The sequence below is a fragment of the Neopelma chrysocephalum genome, unplaced genomic scaffold (genome assembly GCF_003984885.1).
Source record: "Neopelma chrysocephalum unplaced genomic scaffold, ASM398488v2 Primary Assembly neopelma1_66, whole genome shotgun sequence".
Taxonomy (NCBI): domain Eukaryota; kingdom Metazoa; phylum Chordata; class Aves; order Passeriformes; family Pipridae; genus Neopelma; species Neopelma chrysocephalum.
In genome coordinates this window covers 5,861,017-5,888,769 of record NW_020897725.1, presented here as the reverse complement: position 1 = coordinate 5,888,769, position 27,753 = coordinate 5,861,017, and the positions used below count along the sequence as shown (strand labels likewise).

The window sequence follows — 27,753 nt, the reverse complement described above, 5'->3', positions numbered from 1 at the left end:
GCGGGGACGGCGCCCGCGGCGTGGGCGCGGTGGGGCGGCCGCGCCCCGCCCGCCTCCCCATTGTCTGGCGGCGGCGCTGCCCCCACGGCCGGGGGTCATCGCCCGTCGGGGGCGGCGGGCTCCGGGCGGGCAGGGGGAGCCGGGGCATCCCTTGGCAACGGGCTGTGCGTGTACCCCCGGCCCGGCGCGCAGCGGGGTTAAACCCCTTCGAGCCCGAGCTCCTCTCCCCGTTCTTCCCTCCTCCGCCCTGTGCCGGGAGCCTGTGCGGGGTTTTGCTTTGAGTGGGGGAAGATCCGTCTGACTCGTCAGTCAGAAAAGAGAGTCAAAGAAGTTCAGTAATCCCGGTGAGCCCGGAGGAGCCGGCGAGTTCCCGCCCGGTGTCAGCGCTGGGACGGACAGACTGACAGACAGACTGACGGCAGCCAACAAGCCATGAAGTTCTGGCTCCAGAGTTGTCTCGCATCCCGTGGCGTTGCGGTGCGGGGGCGAGCGTGGAGAAGCAGCACAGTGTGTGTGCAGGCAAAGTTGGGGAAGATGTCTGGTTTGCTCCTCCGGGGGTGTCAGGGTTTTTAGGGGTGCGTTCTCACGCTCGGCTCTCCCCTATACCAGGATGTGCAGCACTGGAGATCAACACCGACTTCAATAAACCATGTAATGGAGGCAGTTCTGGATCTCTGAAAGGGTTCAGAGTATCTGCAGTAGTGAACGTCATCTGGTAGGTACTTGTGCTTTATTTGTTTGCACAGAATCACAGAATATTCTTGAGTTGGAAGGGACCCACAATTTCTGAGCCGCTTGGGCAGGTTAAATAATAGAAGGATGGAGAAGTTTACTGTGCACAAAGTGTCAGGTAAAATAGTGAAGGCTGAGGTGGCTGGGTTTGCAAGCTGGAATAGATGCTACTTTTTAAAATAGAGATGTACAGAGAGCATGTTGTGCATGTCAAACTGCATAGAAGCATATCAATAAAAAGTGAATTTTGTTATAAAACTTGTTACATGAAAACAAATATTCGCTCAAACATAAGAGAGAGGAATTTTAAAAGCTGTGCTGATGGTTTTCACCAGTGGTCAGTTTGGTTTTTTTCAGAAAGCTTTCAAGCCAAAAAAAAGAGAGTTTGTGAGTACTTACAGAAACCCTGTTTAAAACGACCTACGTGATGCAGACTAGAGGACTGCCCTGAATTATGACCTCTTTGAGAGAGAATGCATCATTGAGAAAACCCTTTTGTTGCTGTCTTTAAACATTGCCAGGAAGGCAGTCTATCTTGTGTTGTTAAATGAATTCCTCTGAGCCGATTAGAAGTAGGTGCCATTTTGTATAACTGAAATTACTTGCTTTTAAATTCAGGCTAGTGGTTCTTGTATCTTTGCTAGACTGAAAAGCCCTCTGCTATCACATCTGGATAATGCCTGTGTATACTGTAATTGTCCCCAAACTTGACTTTGTAAAACATAGCACTTTGAGGTAGAGCTTTCTTTTGTGAGGCTTACTTTTCTACTCTCCGTGTGCTTCTTATAATAATCTCTTCTGGATTATTTCTTTTCCTGCAATACCCTTGATGACCTGTGAGTGCTTTAGCAGTGTCCTGGTGTCTAGCCTTAATTGCTGTCATTTATAACTGTAGTTTATTATTGGTATAGACAATATTTATCACAAAGTTTGTCAGAATACTTATTGTCGGAGACTGAATTGAACAGTTCTGCCTTTTGTAGATTCTCAGTACTGAAAAATTTCTATCAAATAATGGACTTCATAATAACGTTTGGATTCCTTTTGTTCCTAATGTACCAAAAAGACTCTTTCTTGTGTCTTCTGTTTCACTGAGTAGTCTATAGCATTTTAGTTAAGCTTATTGCTATCCCTGAGGTGTCCCCCTAGTTTTCCCTCCACTTGTTTATATGTACTCTGAGGGAAAGGTTTAAGTTTTTGGTTAACTCTCATCTACTTACGACCAGTGACCCATTTGTTTTGTACGTGACTTTCAAAGAGTCTTACTTGATAAAAAGTCATATGTCTTTGAAGTCAGATTCTTTCCTCAAATCCAAGTACAGGATTTTTTGCAGCTTTATGAAGCTGGAACTTTAAAAGAACCAAGTACGTATGAACTGGGTTTTATTCTGTTTGCGCATAATAAATATAACCAAGGCACAATCACTTGTAGATAAGTTCTGGCTCATCTTTATTTTGATGATCAGTTTCTCTTTACTTGTCAAGCTGAGATCTAGTCAAGGTTTCACGGTACCAAATTCAGTATTTTGATGTTTTCTGATTTTTATAAGTCCTGAGCCTGCTGTAAAATTTACAGAATGATCTGTACATTTACAGAATGATTAGTATCTGTTAAATAAAAGTCCTGTGTGATAACAGTTTTGGGGTTGTGGCGTGAGGGAATGTTATGCCCATTTTTAGCTGACTGCACGGACGTGCTGTTCTATTCTGTATATTAATGGTCAATATTCTCTCTCCTTGTGCTTCAGATGCGGGGTCATTGATCCATAAATGTCTAAGATGGTTCACCACTGAGCTGTCAGGGACTTGTAAACAAGTGATGCAATTTTCAGTATAGTACCATTTTCCCTTTTGTTTTCTTGCTATTTCTTAAATAGACATCAATACTGATCTTAGTGTTCTACTCGTGTAGCTCCCCACTACCTGTCAGTAGCATGAGCTTTGCGAATATATAAGAATACAATTTTGTTGTTATTAAGTTTCTTATATTGTCAGCATCATTAGTCTTATTCATTCAAGTTTATTGTCCTTATTCCAATTCATCTTCTCTCTCTTTTTTTCTCTCTCTCTCTTTTTTTTTTCATGGCTATTTCATGATCTTTCCAAGTAGTCAAACCATTTTGCTGCATAAACAGTTGTTTCTTTTTCTGTGGAGATGGAAGCTACCAAAAACGATACATTTCTTTATCCTGTGCGACCCAGATAGCATTTCATAGTTCTATGCCTTGCGTCACTTTAACTGATGATGCATTTCCAGTTCCGTGGTCTTTCTGTCAAGGAACTGGAATGAAGTTCAGAAGGCGCACTCAAGTCTTTTTCATATACTTCAAAGTTCAGTGAAGTGGTACATATTTCTTAGAACAGTGTCTCTACTACCAGTGGATTCTTTCTAACTAGCTTCAGGGATCAGCTCAAATTGAGCAAAAATCTGCTGTTGTCACTTGTTAGAAGATGTGTATCACTCTTTTATCCTCAAGTGCTTTGAGATCATAGTAAATGTTACAGTTCAGTAGGATTCTCTGAAAAGGAGTATGATCTAAAAGGGGCAAAAACTTGAATGTAGTGTATGTTTATTAAACCATTAAAATTATAAAAAGACACATTGTCATGCTAAAGCACAGAAGCTAGGAAAATTACTGACAACTAAAAGAAGAATGGATGTTACGTGATTAAACAATCTTCGGGAAAAATTGTAAGGAACTTTGAATATGCTACTTTTTGCACTCCCTAAGTGATGTCAAAGGTAGCAAAGAACTTAATATTGCAAACATCCTTTAGCAGCATGACCTCTGCTTGTGCCTGACAGGTCTAAAGGAGCTCAATATATTCTACTCTGAAAGAACAGGTTTCACATCATGTTTGGAGCCATTTAAGAAAGTGAATTTGGTATTTTAGGTTCATTCTGTGCAGCTTGGCTTTCTCCCAGTGGTGTTTTGCAACACGCTCCTCACCTTCCTTGCCTATTGGTCTCACTAGGAGCTGAAGGAATTTAACATGCTTCCAGGGACCCACAGTTTGAAGTTGTTGCTCAAGCAAGACCCAAAGGCTGGCAGTTTTGTTTGAAGAGTGGGCAGACAGAGCTGTGCAATGAGGCGTGTGTAACACCAGCCCTCGCTGCTTGGCAAAGCCAGCGTCGTTCTGTGAGTGCCAAACTCACTCCACCAGGCAGGAGGACAGATATGAGCTTTTGAACTTTCTAATGGAGATGGTGAAAGTTCCACGTGTTCAGCACTCTGAATCTTCAAAGCATCTTTGAACCAACTGTATTGGACGGAAAATAGCTGTTACCTGAATTAATTCTGTGAATTGGGCAATTATTGTATATAGATTTTAAGGCTTGAGTCACTGGTTATAGGTTAGGATGTGATTGTCTTAACATTGTCTTAGCTTAGAAAGTTGCTAAGAACTTCATAGATGGAAGTGCATGTTTGTATAGTCCAGGGCAGTCTTGGTAGAGGTTTCTAAGCTTGCCTTTCCTAAAAAATGAGACACACTAATGTAAACAAAACATGGTACTAATGTGGTTACTTTCCTCCCTGTATGATAATGGAAAGACATGCTTTGTATGCCAAAATGCTGTTGATTTAAAAACTCTCCTGCTGGCTCTGTGCATGGGTGTAAGGTTCTTGTTAATCAGGTCAGTTGAGATCTAGGAATGTTCTGTGTGCGAAAAAGAGTAAAAGGGACACAATGCGGAAGGAGTCAGGAAAGAACAGTTATTACTACTTGGGCTGTAGAAGACTGATCGTAATACCTTATTTACAGCTGTGTGCTTTTTCAGAAAGTCCAGATTTCTCGTTCATGTTTAGAATACCTTCAAAGTAGAAAAATACTGACTTCTTATACATGGGTCAGATGCCTTCGGCAAAATCAGGGGAGCTGAGGGCTCTCTGCAAATCCAAGCTGTATCAGGAGGAGTTGGGCACTTGGCAGCAGTTGCCAAGTGAGTTAGATGGAGCAAGCATGAAGGCTCAGGGGTTCCCGTTTCTCAGGAGGATTCTCCACAAGGTGAAACACATTTGTAGCTTCATTGGAATTTTTGGAGCGTTCAGCACTGCACAATGTTCAGCCTTGTTTGCAGTGTTGAATACTTAATGGCTCTCTGTTCTCCAAACTCCTCGGTGGGGATCTGTCTGACAAAAGGTTTGCCATACCTGGAGTGTCACGAGTTCATGTTTTTTGTGCATGGATCAGTGTGAGGAATTGATGGCTTTACAAGATCCCTGCTGGCATTGTAGGTATCTGTTTAAATATGATGCAAACACACACAACTTTACTCCTTGTACCTTGTGAGTGTTTTTCAAATTTGACTTCTCAATACATTTTACTTAAATTTGTTGGAGTTTGTTGGTAAGTAGAGAACTAATTTTTTTTATTTCATTAAAAGAAATAATTTAGCATGGAAGAAGACTATTTTTGGTGAGGTGATTACAACTTTGGGTGTTTTATCTTACAGTCCAAACCCATTCATTTTAACTCTGATTCTTGATAAGTAGCCTTTTTTTTTAATTCTCTACTTCTTGGGTTCCTTTAGGGGAAGTATAAGGCTTTGTTATTATCAGCTATGTGTTTCTTTTGGGGAAAGGAGGGAAGAGGTGGGAGAAAAGAGTAATACTGAAGTAAAATAAGTTTACTCTTTCCACATGTAGTAAAGAAATAATCACATGAGCACATCCTTAGCAAGATATATCATTGTGTATAATGTCCAGAGAGAGAATTTTTACATTACTGAATACACTGAAATTTTAGTTCAGAATCCCTTGCTTTGAAAGCTTTCTAGTATATTAATACTTTCATGGATGATGACAGTGTGAACACCATACTCTGATGTCACACACGCTTACTGATAGAGTGGGAAATACTTCTACAGCAGTTTAAGTCAGATGCATATAGGCATAAGCTAGTTCTGAGGGCAGAATTTGCAGCTATATGCTCCTTTATATGAGTGAATATCCTATTTCCAGATGTAATGCTGAATTACAGATAGTAATTACTATCTGTGAATTACTGAGCAGGAGCCCTCTTCCTCACCAGGCTGCATTTAAGCCCTGTTGCTGCAGAGAGCTGGCAAGAGAGAGAGACAGGCTGAGGGTGAGAGCTGGCTGGAGGGTTGGGACTGGAGATTGGTTTGCACCAGAGCAGCTTCTTCAGCACTACTTTGTGCGGAAAGATTCAGTCATTTCCACCCAAAGCAGTGAAATAAAAAGCTCAGTCAGCCATTTCATCTTGAGATACCCCGCCCTCCAAAACAAATATTAAAAAGAAAATGTAGGCTTTGGCCCATGCATATCCTAGTAATTTCCAGTGATTAAGTTGATGCTTGTAATTGGGGTCTAGACAGGCCATGTTATGCAAAATACCTTTTCTTAATTTCTGTAGAGACAGTTACAAGATTTATGTAGTCCCTTTGCTATTTTATTTAACCCAAAAACTGCTTGAAAAGGGAAGTGTTTAGTTTGCCTTCATCCTATATTCAATTTTAATATCTAATGTTTAAATGAAGGGGGGGTTGATCTTTATTCTTAGTGATTCGTGCTGCCTCAAAGCACAGTGGTTTCTAGTTGTGTGCTGCCTTTCCCACTGGGGGATGCAAACAAAAGAACAATAATTTCAGACTCCTCCTTCAGTTTCCAAGAGAACCTTAGCTGCTCAGGGATAGCTTTGAATTTTAAAAGCATTTTTCTTCCAAATTATGTATTGATTGCACAGAAAATAGCAGTGCTCTAATATGCAATTTAAAACAAATGCATGATGGTGCTCATTTGCTTTTAATGCTGCTTTTTCCAGCAGAAAAACAAAAAGTGGATTCTGTTCCCATAAACCAGTCTTGCAAAATCCCTACAAACATTTATTAGTCTAGACACTAAATATTCTCACCCGGCCTCAGCTTGACGATGACAATAAAACAGAAAAAAAGCAAGCTAATATTGTACTTGGCTGTCAAAAAAGGAAAAGAAGGAAAAAAAGAAAAAGCTTGCCCCAGGCTAGTGAACCAGTAACATTTTGCTGGGGCTGCCTACAACAACAGATGCATCTTACTCCCATAGGGCTTCCAGGCCTGCCTATTCTCTGTGCTTAACTTGGACACTCTTACAAACATTCTCTTTAGGTACCACGCCCCAGTCGTGTACTGGGCTCTTCTGATTTGGTTGATTTAATAATCATACAAAACATGTTCGTCTTACCTCTCCTTACCAGTATTTGTATTCCCCCATCTCCCCCAGATAACGTTTAACTAATGGATTAATTCAAAAACAATCCTGATATATAGGAAATGGAATAATTAAAATAGGTGATTTGATCACAGCTCAAATCTGCACGTAGGGAACCTCGATATAAATGATTCCTGCTTGCCTTGATTTGGATTTGTGCTTTTGATAACTTAAATAAATGGTGAGGGATTCTCATTGTTTGATATTGTGGTAGTTTGGAGAGTTTTGTTTTGTAAAGGGATACATTATATCAGGGAGCGTTTAGCTGATCAGTTCTTTATCTCAACATACACTCAGAGTATTCATTTTGGCTTTTGTCATTTTCTTAGAAAACAGTGAATTATACATATCCTGTTTTTCAGTTAGTGATTAGTTCCTGTTATTCCCAATTTATGTCAAACTACATTTGATTGGAAATCAAAATCTAATTTAAAATTCACCCAAACAGCATAACATGTCTGTATTATTAAACTATTGTAAATATAGCCTACCTAAGAACACATTTATTCAAACGTGACTTTTTTTTTAAACCTACTGTTTTGTGAGACAGAAAATGATACTTTTTTAAACTTACTAGGTTAAATTTATTGTTTCTGTGATGATGTATCCATGTCTGTTAAGATTTTAGCCCTCAAGCTTGAATTGGAGGTCTTACACAGAAAAAAACCTGTCCTGCTTTTTAAACTTTGAGGCAGGACACTTCTGTCATTCAGAAAGTAATTTCTACTTTCACTGTGTACCAAGTGAATGTCTGTATAAAGGTTAGTCATTAACTGTCATTAATTTAGTGTTTTCACTAAGAATTTCCAACCTAGTTAACTAAAAAAGTGGTGATATGAACTAAAACTGTCATAATACTGATTTTTTTTAAGTGCTTTTATTCTATTAATAAAAACTTAGCTGTTTACAGTTACACCTTCAGGCAGTCATTGGTGCTCTTAATAAGTATGTCTGGTTTAATGTTGGTAAATTAAATAGGTGTTTCTCATATGAGAGAATGTGTTCCTGAAACATGAATGTAAATGAACAAAGTGTTTCTGAGCAAAATTTTTGATTTTCCTACTCGAAATAGTTTTGTGGTTTAAACATTGTACTGATTCTTATTTTCCTTCCTTCCCCAACCCTGATGCTCTTTTATGCTGTGTAATGTTTTTTAAGCTTTTCTATTGCCTCTTAAATGTGTTTTTATCAACTCATACAATATTTCTTAATAAAATTTTACTGCTCATTGTCACTTAAATCAGTGAGATATTTATGCAGCTTTAAGCTACCTACATTTTTTAAAACAGAACTAATCCATTTTTTGATGGTGTTTAAATCTAATGCAAAAAAAGAAAAAAGCAACTCCACAGCTATTAATTTTAAGCGCAGTGTTTTAGTTAACTCCGTATATTCCACTTAAATCCTGTTCTGCTAATTTTCCACCCTTATGCTTTGTACTTGAGAGACAAAAAGTGAAAGTGGGTAGTCTGTTTTCAGAAATCCACACTGTTACTTCCCTGCCAGGACTGAACATCGGAGGTTTGTGTTTGTCCTATAAGAGAGACTCACATGACAGACAGCTCCAGCAGAACAGGGCAAAAGGTGCAGCCTCTCTCTTTCCTCATCTGGTGGCTCCCAGAATGGGAATCGTCCTCTCGAGTAGGCTCTGAGCAGTGATGAGAAGGGTCACAGGTCTGGTGCAGAGGAAGTCACAGAGGTGAGGTTTACAAGCAAGATTTGGAGCATCAGCCTGGAAAACAGTGGAACAGGGAACCAGCCTGGTGAAAGACTTGTTGATTTGTGCTGAGTTAGTCTGCTGCTGCAGTGAAGGCCTTCCTTTAGGTGAACCAGGAGCAAGTGGGACTGTGGGCTCCTGGTCCAAGAGAGTCTGTGGGGTGGAATATGTGAAACACGGTAACTTCAAACCTCCTGCTCCCTGTTGCCATGGGCTGATACTTGTTCTGTTCTGCTGACTCTTTAAGACCCTTTGTTACTTCATGGTAACTTGAGTACATGGTCATCTCTCTGACTTCCACAGTGACACGGGGTGTGTTTGAAAGGCTCTGTAATCCCCTGTCTTTTACCTTTTTTGTCACTGGGCCGATGGGCAGTAAACAATGTTTATCCCCTCTGTGAATGCATGATGAGGGGGCTGGGTAGGGGGTGAGGGAGTAGGTCTTGTCACACAAGGAGTAAGACATTATCTCCCACAGAAATCAGCAGGAGCATCCAAGAAGTACAGTACAGTACTCAGCAGGGGGGTGGAGTCAGGTCACCGTTGCAAATAAAAATGCTTTGCTTTTCACAAAGGTTAACTTGGTACACAATGGCATTTTACTAGATAGTTGAGACCTGCAGAGAGTGTTTATGCAGGCAGCTTGGCCTGTCCTCCTTCCTCTTTGTTAGAGGCTGAAGCATCTCAAAATCCTGAAGAGAAACATTAGAGTAGAAGGGACTTTTGAAGATCATCTAGTTCAGCCTCCTGCTCAAAGCAGAGTTATCTGTGACGGTAGATGGAGTTGTTCAGGGTCTTACCAAGTTTTGAATACTTTCAAGGATGGAAATTCCTTAAAAGTTCCCAGCAGATCTTTACAACCTCTCCAGACAACTAGTTACAATTCCTTGCCAGTGCTGAGGTGCTGTTGCTCCACCATCACCATGCCCCTAAAGTTGTCTGCTGCAGACCAAGAGTATGTTGGTGTTGCAGGGAGAGGCAAGCCTGAGTTAGCTTGACAGTCCCCCTGGTGCTAGCCCAATTTAGTGCTGCACTAGGAATACTTGCACTTAGTGGCAGTGACCAAGTACCCTAAATACAGAGAGGGGAACTAATATGCTGTATTTGAGTTGTGAATGTGCTGTTCTGTGACCAGCGTTGGTTGTTTCAAGGTCAGAGGATAACATCCTGGAGAAATGCTGTAAGATCCTCTCTGCTTGCAAGCATGAACACGAAATTCTTCTGCATTTTTCCAGTATAGAGGAGTCTGTCAGCATGGACTAGATCAATTCTTTGTTTTGTCTGTCCTTAACTTGTGTGATTCAGCTTATAGCTGTAAAGCTGTTATATGATACTGGAAATATTCTGGAACCACATTAAAAAAAACTCCTAAAATACCAGCTCCGAAATCGCATTTTTTGCTTCATAAATGGAGATGCAAGTCATGTGCCAAAGAACATAAAGGACTTTTTACGTACTCTGCACTCAACCTTCTCACGGAGTGGTAGCAGACCTGCGAGGCTGGAGGAGGCTTTAAGAAGGGTGTGGAGTGGGAAGCAGGTGAGTCCGAGGCACACAGGGAAGATTCTTCTGCACATGTGAGCAAAAGCTCGTGGTGGACCCAGTGATAGAGGAGGCTCTAAAGAGCAGTTGAAGCCTTAAAAATATGCCTTATAGCCTTCACCTTGACATGGGGTTACCTAAGTCAGTGTAATAGAACTATGATCCTTTTTGCTTTTCAAGTGACACTCCAAGTCCTTGCTTTTCCTCATTCATAAAACACTGGTTCATGGAAACACTGAGTTTATACATTTATTTCAAGTATTTTGAGATCTTTTAGAAGTTTCCTAAATTATGGGCCTCGTATATGCAAGTCTGTGTGTATGTGTGGAACGCGTAGTAATGTGTATTAGTGTCACCTGGTGAGGCCACTGTAAGTCTTTGTTTTCAGTTTCTTGTGATGGTTGAAATGGGAATTTCTCACACATTGTTTCTGTCTTGAGGCTGCTTTTGTTTTCTGTTCCTTGAGTTTTGGAGGAACATTCAGCTGGTTCAAGAGCAAAATTAACAGAGAGAGGAGGGAAGCAAGGAGAGGAAGAGAAGCAATCTCCATGTAAATGCCGTATTATCTTTCTTTTTCTGAGCAGCTCTGTGCTTCAGGGATTTGACATAGGAACTTGAAATTTGGCAAGGATCTAGCCTTGAGGTCTGAGAAATGCATTCCACTGTTAAAAAAAAAAAAGGCAGAATTATGAGACATAATATATCACTACCTTTTTGTATCCAAGGTAGAATTTGCAGGATGTTTTATTACCTTCTCTTGATCATGCTTTTATGCCTGTCATGCACAACTGCATGCTGCTTTAAACCACCTATATTAAATGGATTCTCCTTCCCTGTCTGTCTGGGTTCTTGTATTGCCATGCATCAGTGTAATCCTTAACCTGCAGCTGCTCCTCAGGCTTCTGCAAAGGCCACTGGCCGAGCAGAAGGTATAAAGGTGCTGGAAGCTGGTCAACCCTGAGACCTAGTCCTACTTTGTAAGGGTAGAGCGCTTCCAATACTCTTAATTACTGTTGAGAAATACATTTTGAACAGTGACAGCCAAATATTAATGAAAGCAGAGAGCAGCCGATGTGAAGTGTAGTTTCCAGTGTGACAGGGACGCGTACGGATAGAGGGAATCAGTGGAGGAGGGGGAGAGGAGAGCGAGACAATCTGTGCTGAGCTGTGTCACCTTCAGAAGCGCGGGGGTTCCTGTGCAGCACCAGGGATGATGAGGGAATGAGTCGGGCTCGGTAGCGAGGACACCATCTGTGGGACTGCAGCTTCGGGCTCTGAAGAAGCTGAAAGGTGTCTGGGGATACGAACTCCAGGAAGTTAAAGGAAGGTCTTGTACTTGCAGTATTAGACAAGGGCCTGGGAAAATGAATGCCTCTAGAAATTTTTCTTCTGGGAAAAAAAAAAAGGCAGAATCATGTCGAAAGAACATTTTGTGAAATCATATGTGTGCCAGATTGTTTTGTTTTAAAGAAGGAAATCCCATGAGAATTAAATCTTTTGTTTTGATGTTTTAAGGAGAAACTTTTTTTTATAAACAATTTTTAAAATGAATAATTTCTTACTGGTCTGGTTTTTTTTAAAGCCAGTATGAAACATTTTGGGGGCTTGAATTAAATGTTTAAAATTAAAACTTCTCTTCATGTCAGTAATTTATTTCTTTGTCCTTTCTTTTTGCTATGTAAAAGCAATCAAAACAAAACAGAGCTGTAAATACGTTAAAAAAAAATCCCTGACTCTGCTGCCATTTTGTTGGTTATGATATAAGTATTTACACAAGTCTGATACTCACTTTCAGGAATAATCATGTAGAGGTGTCTGATGTTAAAAGTACTGAGTGCTCACAATTTGAATTGGACACTGTAGAGCCAACAAAATAAACAATCTGCCTATGTGAGGTTTAGCTGCTAAAGGTGACTGTATCTCACAGAAGATACATGCTTACAAGACTGAGGAGCAGAGACATGCACCATATATGTTAAAGTCTTCATCAGTGCACCCATGACTGTTAAGTGGGACATTTGATCGTGATATACATGATATAAAATCTGGTGATGGCTTTCTGTATCAAAAGCAGTGGCGGAAGTTACTGTGCTTGCTGTAGAGGTAGCTGGAGTGTATTTTGGAAGAGAAAGATAATCTAGGTCATTTGGTGGTCACTTCTGGCATGAAATTCTGAAATTTACTTTGATGGAACCTGCTTGTTACCCATTAAACCAGTGTTGAGAGGGAGTAGCTGAGAAAGCCTAGTCACATGTCCTGTGGCAGGCTCCCTTCAGCCTCTGCTAAGCTTTGTGTCCATCACGGGGCTGGCTTTGGCACACCCTGAAGCTCTGCATGGGCAGCACAGTTGCTTTTGGTACTCGCCTCCCTCATTACCAGTTGTATTGGGGCAAGGCCCCCAAGTATGCCCTTATCTTTGTAGCACACATGAAGTCCTGCTGAAATCAGTGTGACAAGTTTTGCTCCTGTGTTGAATTATTTTAAAATGGGAATCAAATGTGAATATTGCAGGATTTATATAGAGATGTGGCTTTGTTTTGTAGTCATGAGCAGTAACCCTCTGAACTTCACAGATAATGAACAACTGAAGAAAATGGCACTGTACCACAAAGTTCTTCACCCTTCTCGCTGAGAGGCAGCACAAATCAGAGCATATTAGCCTATTTGAGCTCTTTGCAGAATAGTTTCTGACATAGATACATGTACTCTGAATAAATGGTAATAGAAGGAGGCTAAACAAAGGATCAGCAACTGCACATTGTCGTGGGTTATAAGGAGAAGGCAACATTTTCTGTGTTGAGAGAGGTCGTAGGCAATTTGTAATCTAGTTGGATTTAAAAGTGAGAAGCAGTTTCTATTACTTCATCTTCTCCTGAGCCGCTCTGTGTATGTTCTTAAAATCACATTACATGGGCTTGGATTTTTTGTTGGCATGCTCTTCCTGCGTGCTGGATGGAAGTGTTGTACAGCAGGCAGGAAGCAATGCCTTTTCATAAACCATACACCCTGAACACGCAGCGTTTTCTGTAAACTCATTTATTTTCTTGCTGCATCAGCTACTGCTGTTTGGGGGAGGGAAGGAAGAAGTGAGTAAAAAAATTGTGCTGGAAACAGGTGCCTTACGTATGTCTTTCACTGTCAACCTTGTGTCTTTTTGTTCTCAAACTATAATCAAATGGTTAGAAGGTTTCTGCCCCCATTTAGAAAATATTTATGTAAGTCTCCATCTAAAACTGCTATAGAGACAACTGTAAATGCTGAATTCCACTCTGGAATTAATCTGTCTTAATATAATTGTTCATTAATTGGGATTGCTAACTGTTTCTGAAGAACCGTGTCCTGACCAATTTCCTGCTGAAAGATAAAATATCAGATCCTGGACCTTCAGAAAACTATACCTGCACTTACTGTTTTTATATTCCTAGAAAAATGTCTGTTTTGTGGGCTGATTTGCTAGGAATATCAATTCCGTGAAAATCTGAGGTGAAATTAGAGAAGGAGATTGCAGTGATGAGTGTCGTGAGAAATTAAGAGTGTAAATAATTTTTCTTCACATTCTTTTATTAAAAAAATTCTGCTTTTGACATAAAGCAAACACCTTGCTTAATATTTCATTACAAACCAAATTGCACAATATAATGTCAATATTAACAGTGAGGGATAAAAATACAGTCCAGATCAAAATAGAAAATCTTTAACAATATTAAATCACATCTTGGACCCTAATATATGTAAGGGACGAGAGAACACAATCTATGAACTATTAGTGATGATCTTCAGGAATTCATGGAAAAGAGGAGGAGGTCTTAACGGACTCAAGACAGGCAAACATAGTATCATAGTACCTACTCTTAAACAAGGGAGACACCTGAGTAGAGGAGGAGAACACATAGTGCATCACGAATTGGTTAACAGGGTCTTCATTCCCAGGCCAATACAGGAAGAATTTATTTAAAAACAGTCTGTAAGAACATAAAGAATTGTAACAAGGTTCTTACAAAGGTGGATTTGTCAAAACCACATTATGTCAAGCCAATCTGATTTAATTTTTTTTTGGAGTCATTGGCCTACTGGAATGGAATGTTGCAAACCTTACTGAAATCAAGATACATGGCAAGGTCCCAATTGACATTCCTGTAAGCACGGGAGGGGTGTTTTAGAGGAACTACAGGTTCCAAGGGTGATGCATAATTGGTTTGATAAACTACTCAAGTGTGAGTTTTCATAATCCCCTGCTAAACTGAGAGAACATGGTGCTACAGGTGGAATAATCACATAAGCACCAGGGAGAAGGGAGTGGAGGTTTCTGTAAAGTCTGTAGAGGAAGGAAGGCTGGGAAGGATTGCAAGCATCTCACTTTGTTGAGATTTTATGAATGCTGTTGTACCACTTCATAGCCATGAATTAAACAGGGTTTTGACATCACAACATCCTTTTAAAAAAAACACTCATCTTACATAGTGTAATCAGAAGAGCACAGATGGAGCTTTCTTTTTCTGAGACCTGCTTGCATCAAAGAAATGTGTTGCTCTGTTGGTAAACAGTGGAGGGATAGGATAATTTGCCTATGAACTGTGAGCAAAATTGAGCCACAACAGAGATGTGATACAGAGATTTAGCTAAAAGGCTGCAGGTGATGTAATTGCACGTGGACCTGTAGGCTTACAGACACTGTGAATGCCATTGGGTACAGGAGGGGACTGGAGAAAAACATTTATTCCTTTTTTTGGACAGGTTTCCCATTTTATTCCTTATCTCCAGCCTTATCTTGAGCATGGCTCAACACTGCACATCAGGTCAAATATTGCTTTCACTTGCACACTGGGCCATCCCAGAGCAGGACCCTTAGCAAGCCCCTGAGCTCGCTCAGGCTGCCGTGTGTATAGATCCTACATGCTGTCCTGGGAGGAGACACCGCAGAGTGCCACAGTCCCTTCTCAAAATGCAACTTCAGTTAGCAAAACGAGCTGTGCAGTCACTTTTGAAAATGGGCATTTCTGGCATTTCTGAAATTTTACTCAAGATCACAGAACGATTAGGTAATACCACCCAGCTCTTCCCCCAGAGCATTGCTCAACATGGTCTTGGCAGTTGTCTTTCTTTTGTCAAGAGCCCTCCAGCTCCACAGAGAAGCAGCACGGTTAATAATGCTCTACCTCTTGTCCCTCAAGACACTGAGACAAATGGATCCATTTAGCTTTGCTTCATGGTTCTCTCGCTGCTGAGAGAAATGACATCGCCTGCAATATGTATTTTATATATATATATTAAATATCTTTTGCACTTCAGTGCTCAGTTTTACAGACTGCCACTATTAACTTGTGGAAGAAGGGTATCTTTCTACTGGAATGATGATTACCCAAGATTTATTGAGTGTTGTCAGTGTCCTTAATGCCATTTAACCATATCCTTGGCATAAAAAGTGTGTCATGTGAGGCTGTGCACTTTGGAGGTAGTCACAGAAGTAGTGCAGAGGGTGACAGAAACTATTGGGGAAGATATTTCTGAAGAAGTGAGGTGAGACATCCAGTTTCAAAAACAGAGCTTATGGGCAGCTCTAATGGCGTGTATGGATGAAAACTTTTGTCTTTTGTCTGAAGAAAAAATGTGAAGCTAAGAATTATTGATCTTCCTTCCTATTCTGCCCTCCCATAATCAAAAAAGAATCATCATACAGTGAAAAATAGTATTTCTTTTCCCCTTCCCATTTCTTGTAACTGCCTTGCTTTCTTTTACACTGTTCTTTTTCCTTTAAGACTTTCTGTTGCAAAGATGGCCCTCATTTTTTAACCTGTTAACATTCTGTTCCCTTTCTAAACTTTCTGAAACAGCTACTTGGGGATGCATTCCTCTTGGACTTGAGGATACCCCCACTTAGGGAAGTAGATGATGTTCCACTGTCTCAAAGTTCTTGTACCTATGGGATTTTTGGTATGAGAAATCAGTATCAGATTTTAATTCAAGAAGAAAACTATTACAGAGTTTATAACCCTCTGCGGAAGTTTGTGCATCATTTCCAGCAGACTAGTTGTGGTCTCTGTGGGATAAAATTCACTCCAGTCTATGCTAATTTAAGAATATATTCTTTGAATTTCTGTAAGCCTCAGCTTTATTTGGTGGTACTTCAGTTTTTCTTAGAAATGCACAAAGAATTCCAAGCAGAGAATACATAATTTTGTTTGGCTTCTGCTTGCTATATCATTCTTTAATGCTCTTTCTCTGTGGTACGTTCACACAATCAGTCATCTCTCCGTTAATGCATAGAGGCATGAAAACAGATTTTAGCTAATTGCCATGTGCTAGCAATCAACTTTTATTGGATTGGGATTGGTCTTCAATTGGAGAATGATAATTGGGAGGCTAGGAAGAAAGGATAGTTGTCTGTCAGAGTGCCTTAAAAAGATAGTTTTGCCTGTTTTCAGACATGGGAGAAAGGCCCTGCACATGGTCATGCTTGCATGTATAATACAATAGTAAAACACTCTAAACCTGCCTTTTCTGGGACCCCTCAGAGCCTCTGACATGAAAGACATGACGGATTTGGTAGTGGAGATGTCATAGCGGGCTCAAGTTAATGATAGGAAGAACTTCAGCTCACAGAGCTGTGGAGAGAGGTTGTAATAGGTTAGGCAAAGCATCCAAAGGCAAGAGTGACCCCAGCACTGTGCCAAGAAAAAGGCTTCTGAAGAAAGGGAAACAGTCAGGAAGTTACTTGTTTTATACCATTGTGTTGTTTATGTTCTTTCACTGCATTTACATGAACTGAAACAAATTTCAGCCTGATATAAACTGATTGGATTTTGCCTTTCTTAGCTTCGATTATCTCTTCTTGGAATGGGTCTGCTGGTTATCCCCTGAAGGGGATAACAATGGAACCTCAAAGGACTGAATAACATTAAGCCGTAATATGTAGCAGAATAGAAGTTACTCTTTAAATTGAACTAATTTCACTGTCTCTTCTTTGCTACAGGTGGTGGATGTGGACTTTAAAACAGCATGTCTCAACATCTCATCCTCAACTATCTATTTTAAATCTGATTGCACTACAAAGGAAAAGCTGCTAACGGGATAAATGTTGAGACTTTACAAGAACTGACTTAAAGTACCGAAAGCCATTATTACTATTATTATTAATCAAGAAGAGCTTGAAGCTGAGTCTGTATCTGACCAGTCGGTATCATTTTCACAGTAACAGTCATGGCAAGTAAACGAAAATCAACAACACCGTGCATGGTCTTAGCCAATGAGCAGGACCCAGATCTGGAAATGGTATCAGACCTGGAGGAAGGACAACCTGTGCTCACGCCAGCAGAAAACCCTACAGCAGAGAGTGTAACAAGTGATGAGGATGTTCATGAGTATGTGGATTCAGACAATCAGAAAAATACAAATAAAGTAGAAGGTGGTTATGAGTGTAAATACTGTACTTTCCAGACTCCAGATCTCAATATGTTTACTTTTCATGTGGATTCAGAACATCCCAACGTAGTGTTAAATTCATCTTATGTTTGTTTAGAATGTAATTTCCTTACCAAAAGATATGATGCCCTCTCAGAACATAATGTGAAGCACCACCCTGGAGAGGAGAATTTTAAATTGACCATGGTGAAACGTAATAATCAGACAATCTTTGAACAAACAGTAAATGATCTCACTTTTGATGGAAGTTTTGTTAGAGAAGAAAATGCTGGACAGGCCGACTCTTCTGAGGTCCCGTCATCAGGGATCTCAATTAGCAAAACTCCTATCATGAAAATGATGAAAAACAAAACCGAGACTAAACGTATCGCTGTTTTCCACAGTGTAGTTGATGACATTCCTGGTGAAGAAAAGGAAACTGAAAATGAGCCAAACTCTGAAGAAGTAGTAGAAAACCCCCCACCGGCAGTTTCTGAGTCAAAACCAAGCCATTCAGTTGTTTGCAGTGCAGCAGATGTGGCTGGTGCAGTGGTGACCCCGGCACCAGTGCTTCAGCCTGGGGTGGCACAGGTTATAACAGCTGTTACAGCTCCACAGAACTCAAACCTGATTCCAAAAGTCCTAATACCTGTAAATAGCATTCCAGCCTATAATACTGCTTTGGATAACAATCCTCTTTTGCTTAACACCTACAACAAATTCCCATATCCAACCATGTCGGAAATCACTGTTCTTTCCACTCAAGCCAAGTACACAGAGGAACAGATTAAAATATGGTTTTCTGCCCAGCGTCTGAAGCACGGTGTGAGCTGGACGCCAGAGGAAGTGGAGGAAGCAAGGAGGAAACAATTTAATGGCACAGTGCATACTGTGCCACAGACAATTACCGTTATTCCAGCACACATTTCTGCCGCTAGCAATGGTTTACCTTCCATTTTACAGACATGCCAAATAGTTGGTCAGCCAGGACTTGTTCTCACTCAAGTTGCAGGTGCAAATACGTTACCAGTAACAGCCCCGATAGCTTTGACTGTAGCGGGAGTCCCAAACCAAACACAGCTACAGAAGAGTCAGATTCACAGTGCTCAGCCTATTGCAGAAACCAAACAAGTAGCTGCTGTTCCAGCCCCTCAGCCCATCAAAAATGAATCCACGGTGATGAATCCTGACTCCTTTGGCATCCGAGCAAAAAAAACTAAGGAACAATTGGCAGAATTGAAAGTCAGCTACCTTAAAAATCAGTTTCCTCAAGACTCAGAGATTGTTAGACTTATGAAAATAACAGGCCTGACTAAAGGAGAGATCAAAAAGTGGTTCAGTGATACACGCTATAATCAGAGAAACTCAAAGAATAATCATGGGATTCACCTCAACAGTGATTCATGTGCCACCATTGTTATTGATTCAAGCGATGAAATGAATGAGTCCCCAACAGGAGTCACTCCACAGAGCAAGTCATCGTGGAGTGCTTTTCCTGATTTCACCCCACAGAAATTCAAAGAGAAGACTGCTGAACAACTGCAAGTCCTCCAGGCAAGTTTTCTGAATAACCCTGTTCTCACTGATGAAGAGATGAATAGGTTAAGAGCCCAAACCAAACTGACTAGGAGAGAGATTGATGCCTGGTTTACAGAAAAGAGGAAATCAAATGTCTTGAAGGAAGAGGGAGCTGACTTGAATGAAAGCAATGCTGGCAGCTCAAAAGAAGAGGCTGGAGAAACATCTGTGGGAGATGGAGCAGCAGGAACAAAATGTTCCACTTCGAGCAAAGTAGGCAAAAAATCACCAGAGCAGTTGCACATGCTCAAAAGTTCCTTTGTTCGTACTCAGTGGCCATCTCCACAAGAATACAACAAGCTGGCAGAAGAAACTGGGCTTCCAAGATCAGAAATTGTGAGTTGGTTTGGAGATACTCGCTATGCCTGGAAAAATGGTGGATTGAAATGGTATTACTATTACCAGAGCGCCAGTGCAAACAGTCTGAACGGCCAAGGTTTTGCCAGGAGGAGAGGGAGAGGAAGACCAAAAGGGAGGGGGAGAGGGAGGCCTCGGGGGAGACCTCGGGGAAGCAAGAGGTTAAATTGCTGGGACAGAGGTGTGTCTGTCATAAAATTTAAAACTGGAACAGCAATCCTGAAGGACTACTATATGAAGCACAAATTCCTTAATGAGCAAGACCTCGATGAACTGGTAGCCAAATCTCACATGGGATACGAGCAGGTCAGAGAGTGGTTTGCAGAGAGGCAAAGAAGATTAGATCTTGGAATAGAGCTGTTTGATGAGAACGAGGAGGAAGACGAAATGCTGGACGATCAGGAAGACGAGGAAGAAACAGACGATAGTGATACTTGGGAACCCCCCAGACATGTTAAACGTAAACTTTCAAAAACAGACTGATGTGCAATTTGGGATTTGGGGGCCAAAAACCTATGAATTAGGTTTGATGTTACAGTGAAGAGCCAAATGATTTTTCATGGCCTTCAGTTTAGCAAGCAGCTGCTTAGCATCTTTCTTCCACCTACAAGAACATGGGCACGATGCTACCTGTGGAGGCAACAACTGCTTGCTTCGTTGCTACAGAGATGAACATCCTCAGGCCAGCCTAGGACAGGGGGTTATAAATCAGATCAAGTTCAGCTCCTTTTCCACATCACTGATGGGAAGGTTCATGTTCATCATACATGTGACTGCTTCTCAGTATTTAATTGCCTTATGTTGTTTGATTCCAAAAAAACACAGACACCTTTTTTTGTTGATGTAGGAGAACATTTTGCCTGCTCATGAAGGAGGAAAACACAAAAATCTTAGATGTCTTTTTGGAAACATCACTTCATCTTAAAGGTTTCAAGGCCTGGGTTTATTTCTTAAGGAAAGAGTTCGAAACAAAAAGAGAAGGGGAAAAGTGTGACAAAAGGAATCAATGAACCTAGGGGTGAGGATTGATTGCTTTAAGAAAATAAGGTGACATCAGCACCTTTTGCTTATCTTCAGAGTGTTTGGGGTTTACAGAACTTGGACTGAAATCTTCCTTATTGATAATTATGAGCTAACTGAATGAGTCTGATGCTAGAAGATGCTTTTTGTTACAGTTAATCAGTGTATCCTACATCAATTTAATTTAAATGCCTGACAGACTTGATGCAGTTGATAGTAACACTCATTTTTAGCTTGTGCATTCTTTCCTTTGTTGGAAATGGTAAGAGAAGTATGTATATTTCTAGCTAAAAAGAATAATTTCTTGAAATCTTACACTGAGTTTTAAGGTAAATATGAGCTGGAAACTGCCTAAAAGTCATTCACGGTTGCTTAGGGGTTTGTAAGAGTACACAGATATGGAGATGAAAAGCATCTTTTGGTGTTAGTAAGAAAGGTTTTCAAGTAAGTTGTGGCAATGACATAGTGTTTAATTCTCAAACAAAATGATTAGGTTATATGGCTATTAGATGCTTAGGAATTATAAACACACTAGTGTTGAATTGTTCTTCATCGATAGCCCAGTTGAGTGATTTGCGTGCGGGTTTAACTGTAATTTATCCTAATTGTTGAACTCTCCACTGTGCTCATTGCTCTTAGCACTGCTGGGTGAATGCACTTATTTTTAGAGGTGGTTTGAGCTACCTGAACTGGACTCCAGTAGTAGTTTAATCTGATACAAAACATCCACATCTTGAATAAGTGTATTTAAAATAGAAAAAAAAAATTTGGTCTCAAGACAGTTGCATCATAGTACGTTTGAATTATCAACTTAAAAGCAGTGGGCCAAATTCACACAAGTTAGTTTAGGCAGATGTTTGGCATCCTAGAGAACGGGTACTCTGAGGAAGAGTAGTTTGTGTTCTTGCTACTGCGAGCCTGCAGTTTTAGGGATAAGTTACTTTAGATGTCAAAAGATGATGATGAATTGGTGCTGCTGCCACCAGCATTGTCTGATTTTTACATTGGCACTAATGGAAAGGATACTAGCAGTCTCCTTTTGCACATCTGTTAGCATCTTCTCTGTAGGCTTCTGCATCTGGTGACTGAGAACAGATTAGTGTAGAGAAAATGTCTCCTAATGTTTCCCCATCTCCAAGAATCTATTCTAGAATTATTCTTTCTCCCATACTGTGAAAAGACCAAGAAAGCCCTTTTAGTCATGATTTTCTGAAGCAGAGGAGTCCGTGTTACATCTGGTTTTCATACTTGATTGTGAGTGAAGCTCAAGTCAAAGCAAGAAAGGGAATGATGTCTGACAAAAAATACTGTTAACCTCCCAGGCTCACCTTCCTCTCTGAACACTTGTAGCTGCCCTTCTTACAGATTGAACAAGCTCTCTGAGCTGCAGGAGGATGTTCTGTATGAAGGTCATTTGCTGGAGTGAACTCTTCTGTCTGCTTCAGATTACTGGAGAGAAAAAGGCAATAGCTTATGGTGTGTGTCATGAATGTGATGATGAAAACTATTCCCTGGCTTCCAAGACTCAAGTTGGTGAGGCACAAAGCAGTCAAGGGTGCTAAAGAGGACTAGCCAAGAATCCCCTCCATTGGGGTGGGGGAGAAGCAAACCAATGTTGTCATCGTATTTCATGGAGTGTTTATGACTCTGGATGGGAGGTGGTGCAAGAGAGATCAGGATCTGGCCTTTTCAGCATTGACTGCTGCATGTGGTTGGGAGGGATTCTTGTTTGGCTGGTAATGGTATGGATGAGGCTGTTTTAGATGCCAGCAGATATAAGAAAGACTCACACTGGCTTCAAGTTCTGCTGGGAATCCAGGGTCAAGAATCTGTGCTTGCTGAGTAGGAAAGGAAAAAGCTGGAATGAAAATAGATGCTATTTTTAAGTTTCCAAAAACATTAAAACAAATCCTTGGGAATATGCCTCTAGCAAGCAAAATCTGCAGTTGCCTTAATCCTTAAGGTTGACCCAGAATTAATTTTCTTTCAAAAAAACTCCACCAAAACCCTAAACAACAACCAAGCAATGCGTCCAAATAAATATCTCCATTTTTGTTAGCAGAGACTGCATTTAGGTTGGCTGGGAATCTTACCTTCTTTAAAAATGGGAAAAAATAGAGATCCAAGTTAATTACATTATTAAACTGGGATATTTTCTACTTTGGCACTGTTCTGTGAAATAATTGTCAGCCTACAGTGGTAGGCCTTAGCACATCTGGTCTCAAAAACACAGGAAGAGGAAATACATTGTTTATCAGACTAAATACAGTTGGATTGGAGGTCTTCTTTCAGTAAAGTGGTCAGAGGCGGTGGCTGATGTACACTGGGCCAAATTTTCAGTTGTTGTAAATATTAGAGTTCCATGTATTCCACTGGTTATAGTAGTATTTACAGCCCAGTGACAAAACTGTCTCTTTGCAGAATATAAAATTTAAATTAAACCATGTGCTGTGGATCAGCTAATGAGAGATGCAGAGTCCCCGTGTTTCCTTTGTGCTGCTGGCATATTTTAAGCCTTTCAGTTGTGCTAAGGATGAGGAGAATTGGGTGGGTTCAGCCTGAAGACAGAAGTCGTATGCATTCATTATTGCTGACAGTCTGACTGTTATATGTTTGAACAAGCAGAGTCCATTAATTACCAGTTTATTTAGTGTTTACAACATGTGTGTATTTGCACTGCAGGCTGGGAGAGAGGGAAACTACTTCCGGAGGCCTCCCAGCTCAGGCCTGACATGAGAAGCATTGGAAAGAGCTGTCAGCATGCTGGTCAATTGTATCTTGATTTGTGGTAGGAACTCAAAGCTACTGGTAGCAGTGGTTTAGCCCAGATTCATCTCAGCCAACCTCAGGCTGCTGTGCTCCTTACCTGGGGGCCCAGGGCACACTGTACAGTCACCTGAGATAAACAGAAATTGCCTGGTGGGTGGAAAGGATATGGCACCTTCTCATTCTATTAGTTAAATGTAGGAAACTTCCTGAACTTAGCACATCAGCAAGTGACTTAAATTACTATGAATCTGAGCACTGCTGTGCTCATAAGCAGTGCACCCCTGCAAGCCCAGCTCCCTCTTGTAGCTTATGCACACTTGTAAGGTGTTTTGGAAGCCACTTCCCACTATATTGACAGTGTGAAGCGAGAGGGCAAGAAAACACATCTGTCCAGGGATGACTGCCCATGTGGCTTTTTGTTGATTTTCCTTACTGGTAAAGGACTGTGTCTAGATGAACCTGTGGTATGTTTTCTCTATTTCTGTGGAGCTTCACCTCTTAGGTTTGAGCTCATTATGAGCCAGGCTTCAGTGATTGTCATTGACAGTGAGATGAAGAAACTCTGATCTTGCTTAGATCTTAACTCTGGGTGGCTGGTTTCTCAGTATTTGTTGGGACCACTCAATCAGAATTCAGTTGTGAGCATCAGTTCCTGTAGAGCCAAGCTAGTGCTTTCCTCTTCATGTACTGTTTATGCCAGGAGTACCTGCTCTGATGATGCTACTTGTGCTGTCTCTGGAATTCAGCTAAAGAGAGAATACAGATAATCCTGAGCCAGAACGGAGAGGGAAAAGAGCTAAAAGAAAGAAAGCAGTGTCACAACTGGGTGAGACATCCCAGTATTGTCCTCTTCATGGCATGTTTTGCCCTTGCTTCTGAGTGCAGTGAAAGAGCACGGTTCCATCTTAAACAGTGCTGTCTTCCCAGTGTCAGCCTCTCAATGACCCCAGAATTAGTGTTGTAAAAATAAAGTCAGACCTATTCCTCCCTGAAGGTTTGAATGATCTAACAATGCTGGCTTATAAGAAGTGTTCTGACAGAAAGAGTAAATTATTTCAATCACTAATTTTTAGCACATAGAATTATCTGCTTTGCTTGAAAGCAAAGGAGAGGAAAAGGTATCTAGTACCTAATGATTAGAATTTAGTGTATTAGCTCTAATACACTATAGTAAATGAGGCCATTCCCTTTTTTAACCTTGTCCAGTACAATTTTGAAAGTGGCTTTTTCATTACATTATATGTAATATGGTGTCTGAGTATAACTTTGATTATTGGGAAGGAAACTCATGCAATGTCCACACATTACATGAAATAATTTCCTGATGCATGTTTTGCTGACTTTGGACAAAAGCTGATTTTTTTTTGTTCACCAACGAAGTCTGGAGGCAGGAAAATGCACTCCCTTCTCCTCCACAGAGCAGAGAAAGCATTTCTGGATCCCATACAAAGTGATTCATGGCCTTACGCAGTCCCCGTAGGCCAGAAAGCCCAAAGATGCAGACACTCTCCTCCTCCGTTTTCCTCTGAAATGAGAGCACAGCAGTAACTCTGACAACTAGTCAGTCTCTGACTGCTGAGTAATGAGGCAGTAGTTTAAGGTGGGGAGCATTTTCCCTTTTGCACTTAACGGAGTACTGTGTATTCAGGCTGGATATCAGTATTTGCTTCTGTAAATATGATAGTACCAATTTGCGTCCTCCACCTGAGTCCCATACCTGTCTATATTCATATCTCCCAAGGAGAGAAGATAATCTTTAAGCTTCTGTAGTGTTAAATATCCCTGCCCTAACCTGAAGGCACAAAAATAGAGTGCAATGAACTACAGCTACTTTCTTTGATTTAATTTATTTTTTCCTTTGAAAATATTTTTGCTTGCATTCAGTAGTAATGGAAAGATAGTATCAATGACCGGAGCGCAGTAAAACTGTTGGGAGTTGTTTATAATGCCTGGAATGACTGTGTAAGTTAGAGATGGAAAGAGCTAGTAGAGGGCTCAGTTCCCTACACTGAACAGTGCTGGGTTACACCTGTATTCTCCATTAAGCTTGTGATATCCTAGGATAAGTAGATTTACCCAGCAGCATGACACAAACTTACAGGTGAAGTTACTTGAGGTTTGGTGATGTATTCCGTAGGAAAATATTTTGAAATGGAAGTTGCCACAGAAAGTGAAAAACCCCCTCAATAGCTACTTACACACAATAGATCAAATTTCCGCATTGTTTCCCCACTTCTAAAAAGGGAGATTTTGAAGCACAGGTACCCACCAGTATTAACCAGTATTTGTAAGTTTAATGGTTGGAGCTCTTGGGGGAGTTTTCTCTTTCTGTGATGAAGAACATCTGCACTTTTTCAGTGGACAGTCATTGCAAAACTGACTCATACAACATTGTAAAACATAGAGTGATAACTGAGGATCCCATAGCACTTTTCTTGAATTAAGGTGGGATTCTGATTGCATGCTGATGTTTGCATTGGGGCAAGTACAGCCAAGGAATGTGAACCTGCTCATCCTGGTGCCTGGCGTCGGTCGATGAACTACTCCCCGGCTCCCCTGACTTACACGTGGCTTGCAGGCAGCCACTGACACTACAGACACCTGTCATGAGGCGAGATGGATCTTCTGTCTGGATTGCAGCGCTGAGCTTTCTGTTGTGGTTAGCAATGGTACTTACCTCTGCTTCCAACCTGATGCTTGTTGGGAAGTGAGGCCCTTTTTTTTTTCCTTTTTCTTTTTTTCTTTTTATTCTAGAGCAGGTAGGCACTACAGTGATGGGTAATGTAACTGATCCTTGGTTATAATACTGTGGCATAAAAATGCTTTGGGTTTTCTCAAGTATTTTAGAGATGAGGTTACTGTGTGAACATTGGACTGTGCATAACTTAGAATGTGTTAGGACACATAATATTTGTGTCCCAGTTGATGAAAGTATTTCCTTATGCTTATTCAATACTAGATACCTATCAGGAAACTCTCCCTAAAGAGTCTGCTAGAACAACAGAAGATTCAAGTCTTCATCTATGCTACAAAACAATGAACCACAAGAGCTCTGCTATGATTTCGGAATGTTGCCCCCACCCTCCAAGTTTCAGCTTACAAAAGTATTTCCAACCCTGCATAGTTGGCTATCTGCATGTGTGCTTACAGTCTGTACAGAAATGCACTAAAATGAGTTGCCCTACCTGGGAAGGCTTTATATTGTATAGAAAATGTGGCACTAGGTACTGCTCTTCATGTGCACAGGAGAGTTAACAGGTGTCAGTCTCGTTTACAGAAATGATGGCGCTTTGCAATTTTCTATAATATATTGCAATATATTTAAATGTCCTGTTTGACATGTGAAATGAAATTAAGTTAATGCATTGTTATGTATTTGAAGTATGAGGAAGATGATTCACTAACGACCAGCAAGGTTTTTAGAAAGGTGTCCAGTATGTAGCTGTCTGTGTGATCTGTCTGGTGTACGTGATGTTAAAGGAAGCAACAATACTGTCACTGTTTAGAATGAAGAGTTTCTTTTGAATGATGCAATAGCTTACAATGTCTTTCCTTTGTAGCTGCCCAATGTGGTGAAGGGGAAGCAATTCTTGAAAAATTTCAAGATAACTGGTTAACTGTGAATGGGCCTAATCTTTCGTGAAACCAAGAAAATTTTTGGACACACACAGGACTTGAATACTCAAAAGGATTGGAACTTAGTGTTGTGCCAAAGTTAAACTACTGCAATTGGCAGTTCTGCACTGTAAATAGAAGACTGATTAAAAGACAGCTTGTAAAAAAAAAATAATTCAAATTTTAATACAGTACGTTTTTATTCTGATACATGATGGAAACATTCTGTTTTAGACCTTTTTTGAAGAGGCTTCAGTGACCACTAGATTTTGTCCTCTTATATTTTGTTTGGCCTAATACTATATGTTCTAGTAAGATGGGCTTTATTGCCTGTGTTCTTTGATATGTGATTAAGCTTATAGCTTTGAGTGACCAAACATTTTACAGAGTAAAAGTTCTTAGAAACAGTATAATGTAACTGATATTTCTGTGTCTTATTTATCAGGCTCTGCACAAACTTGGAAGGTTGTGCTGGACTTGTACAACTCATATATGGGAACGCAGCATACTTCTGGATATCAAAAACCTAAGCCTTTGTGGCCGAATGGATCTTGTCTTTGGATTTATTTTTGTTATTTTTTTGAGGCAAAGAAATGAATGGATGCTGCTGTAAAATATTTGTAATATTGCCATTATTGCTTTCTGTAGCAATTATTGCTTTTGCTTCAACAGATAAAGAAAATAAATCAGAGATAGAAAAATCCTAAAAGATGCTGGTAGAAGAAAGGATCATGTGAGAACTTCTGAAAATAAACTTTGTACCAAAAATTTGAAAACAGAAATAATGGAATAAATGTCTCCTTACTGAGTGTG

The 27,753-nt window shown here is 40.5% G+C and overlaps 1 protein-coding gene across 6 annotated transcripts; it reads left to right on the top strand.

The window, feature by feature from the left end:
* Nucleotides 1-212: 212 nt before the first annotated feature.
* ZHX1 (zinc fingers and homeoboxes 1) lies at nucleotides 213-27,753 on the top strand. 6 transcript variants are annotated; one of them, XM_027684356.1, is made up of 4 exons: nucleotides 213-509; nucleotides 610-715; nucleotides 17,174-19,515; nucleotides 24,026-27,753. In XM_027684356.1, exons 3-4 carry the CDS (start codon nucleotides 17,401-17,403, stop codon nucleotides 24,038-24,040), a joined length of 2,130 nt encoding a protein of 709 aa, XP_027540157.1. In that variant the 5' UTR covers nucleotides 213-509; nucleotides 610-715; nucleotides 17,174-17,400; the 3' UTR covers nucleotides 24,041-27,753. The 6 variants fall into 6 exon arrangements, with proteins under 6 accessions (XP_027540157.1, XP_027540156.1, XP_027540155.1 ...); XM_027684355.1 differs by having other exon boundaries at nucleotides 214-509; nucleotides 26,886-27,753; XM_027684354.1 differs by having other exon boundaries at nucleotides 215-509; nucleotides 27,386-27,753.

What these genes read in the sequence shown, in the direction of transcription:
- ZHX1 (XM_027684351.1), top strand. Translation starts at nt 17,401, where the DNA reads ATGGCAAGTAAACGAAAATCAACAACACCGTGCATGGTCTTAGCCAAT.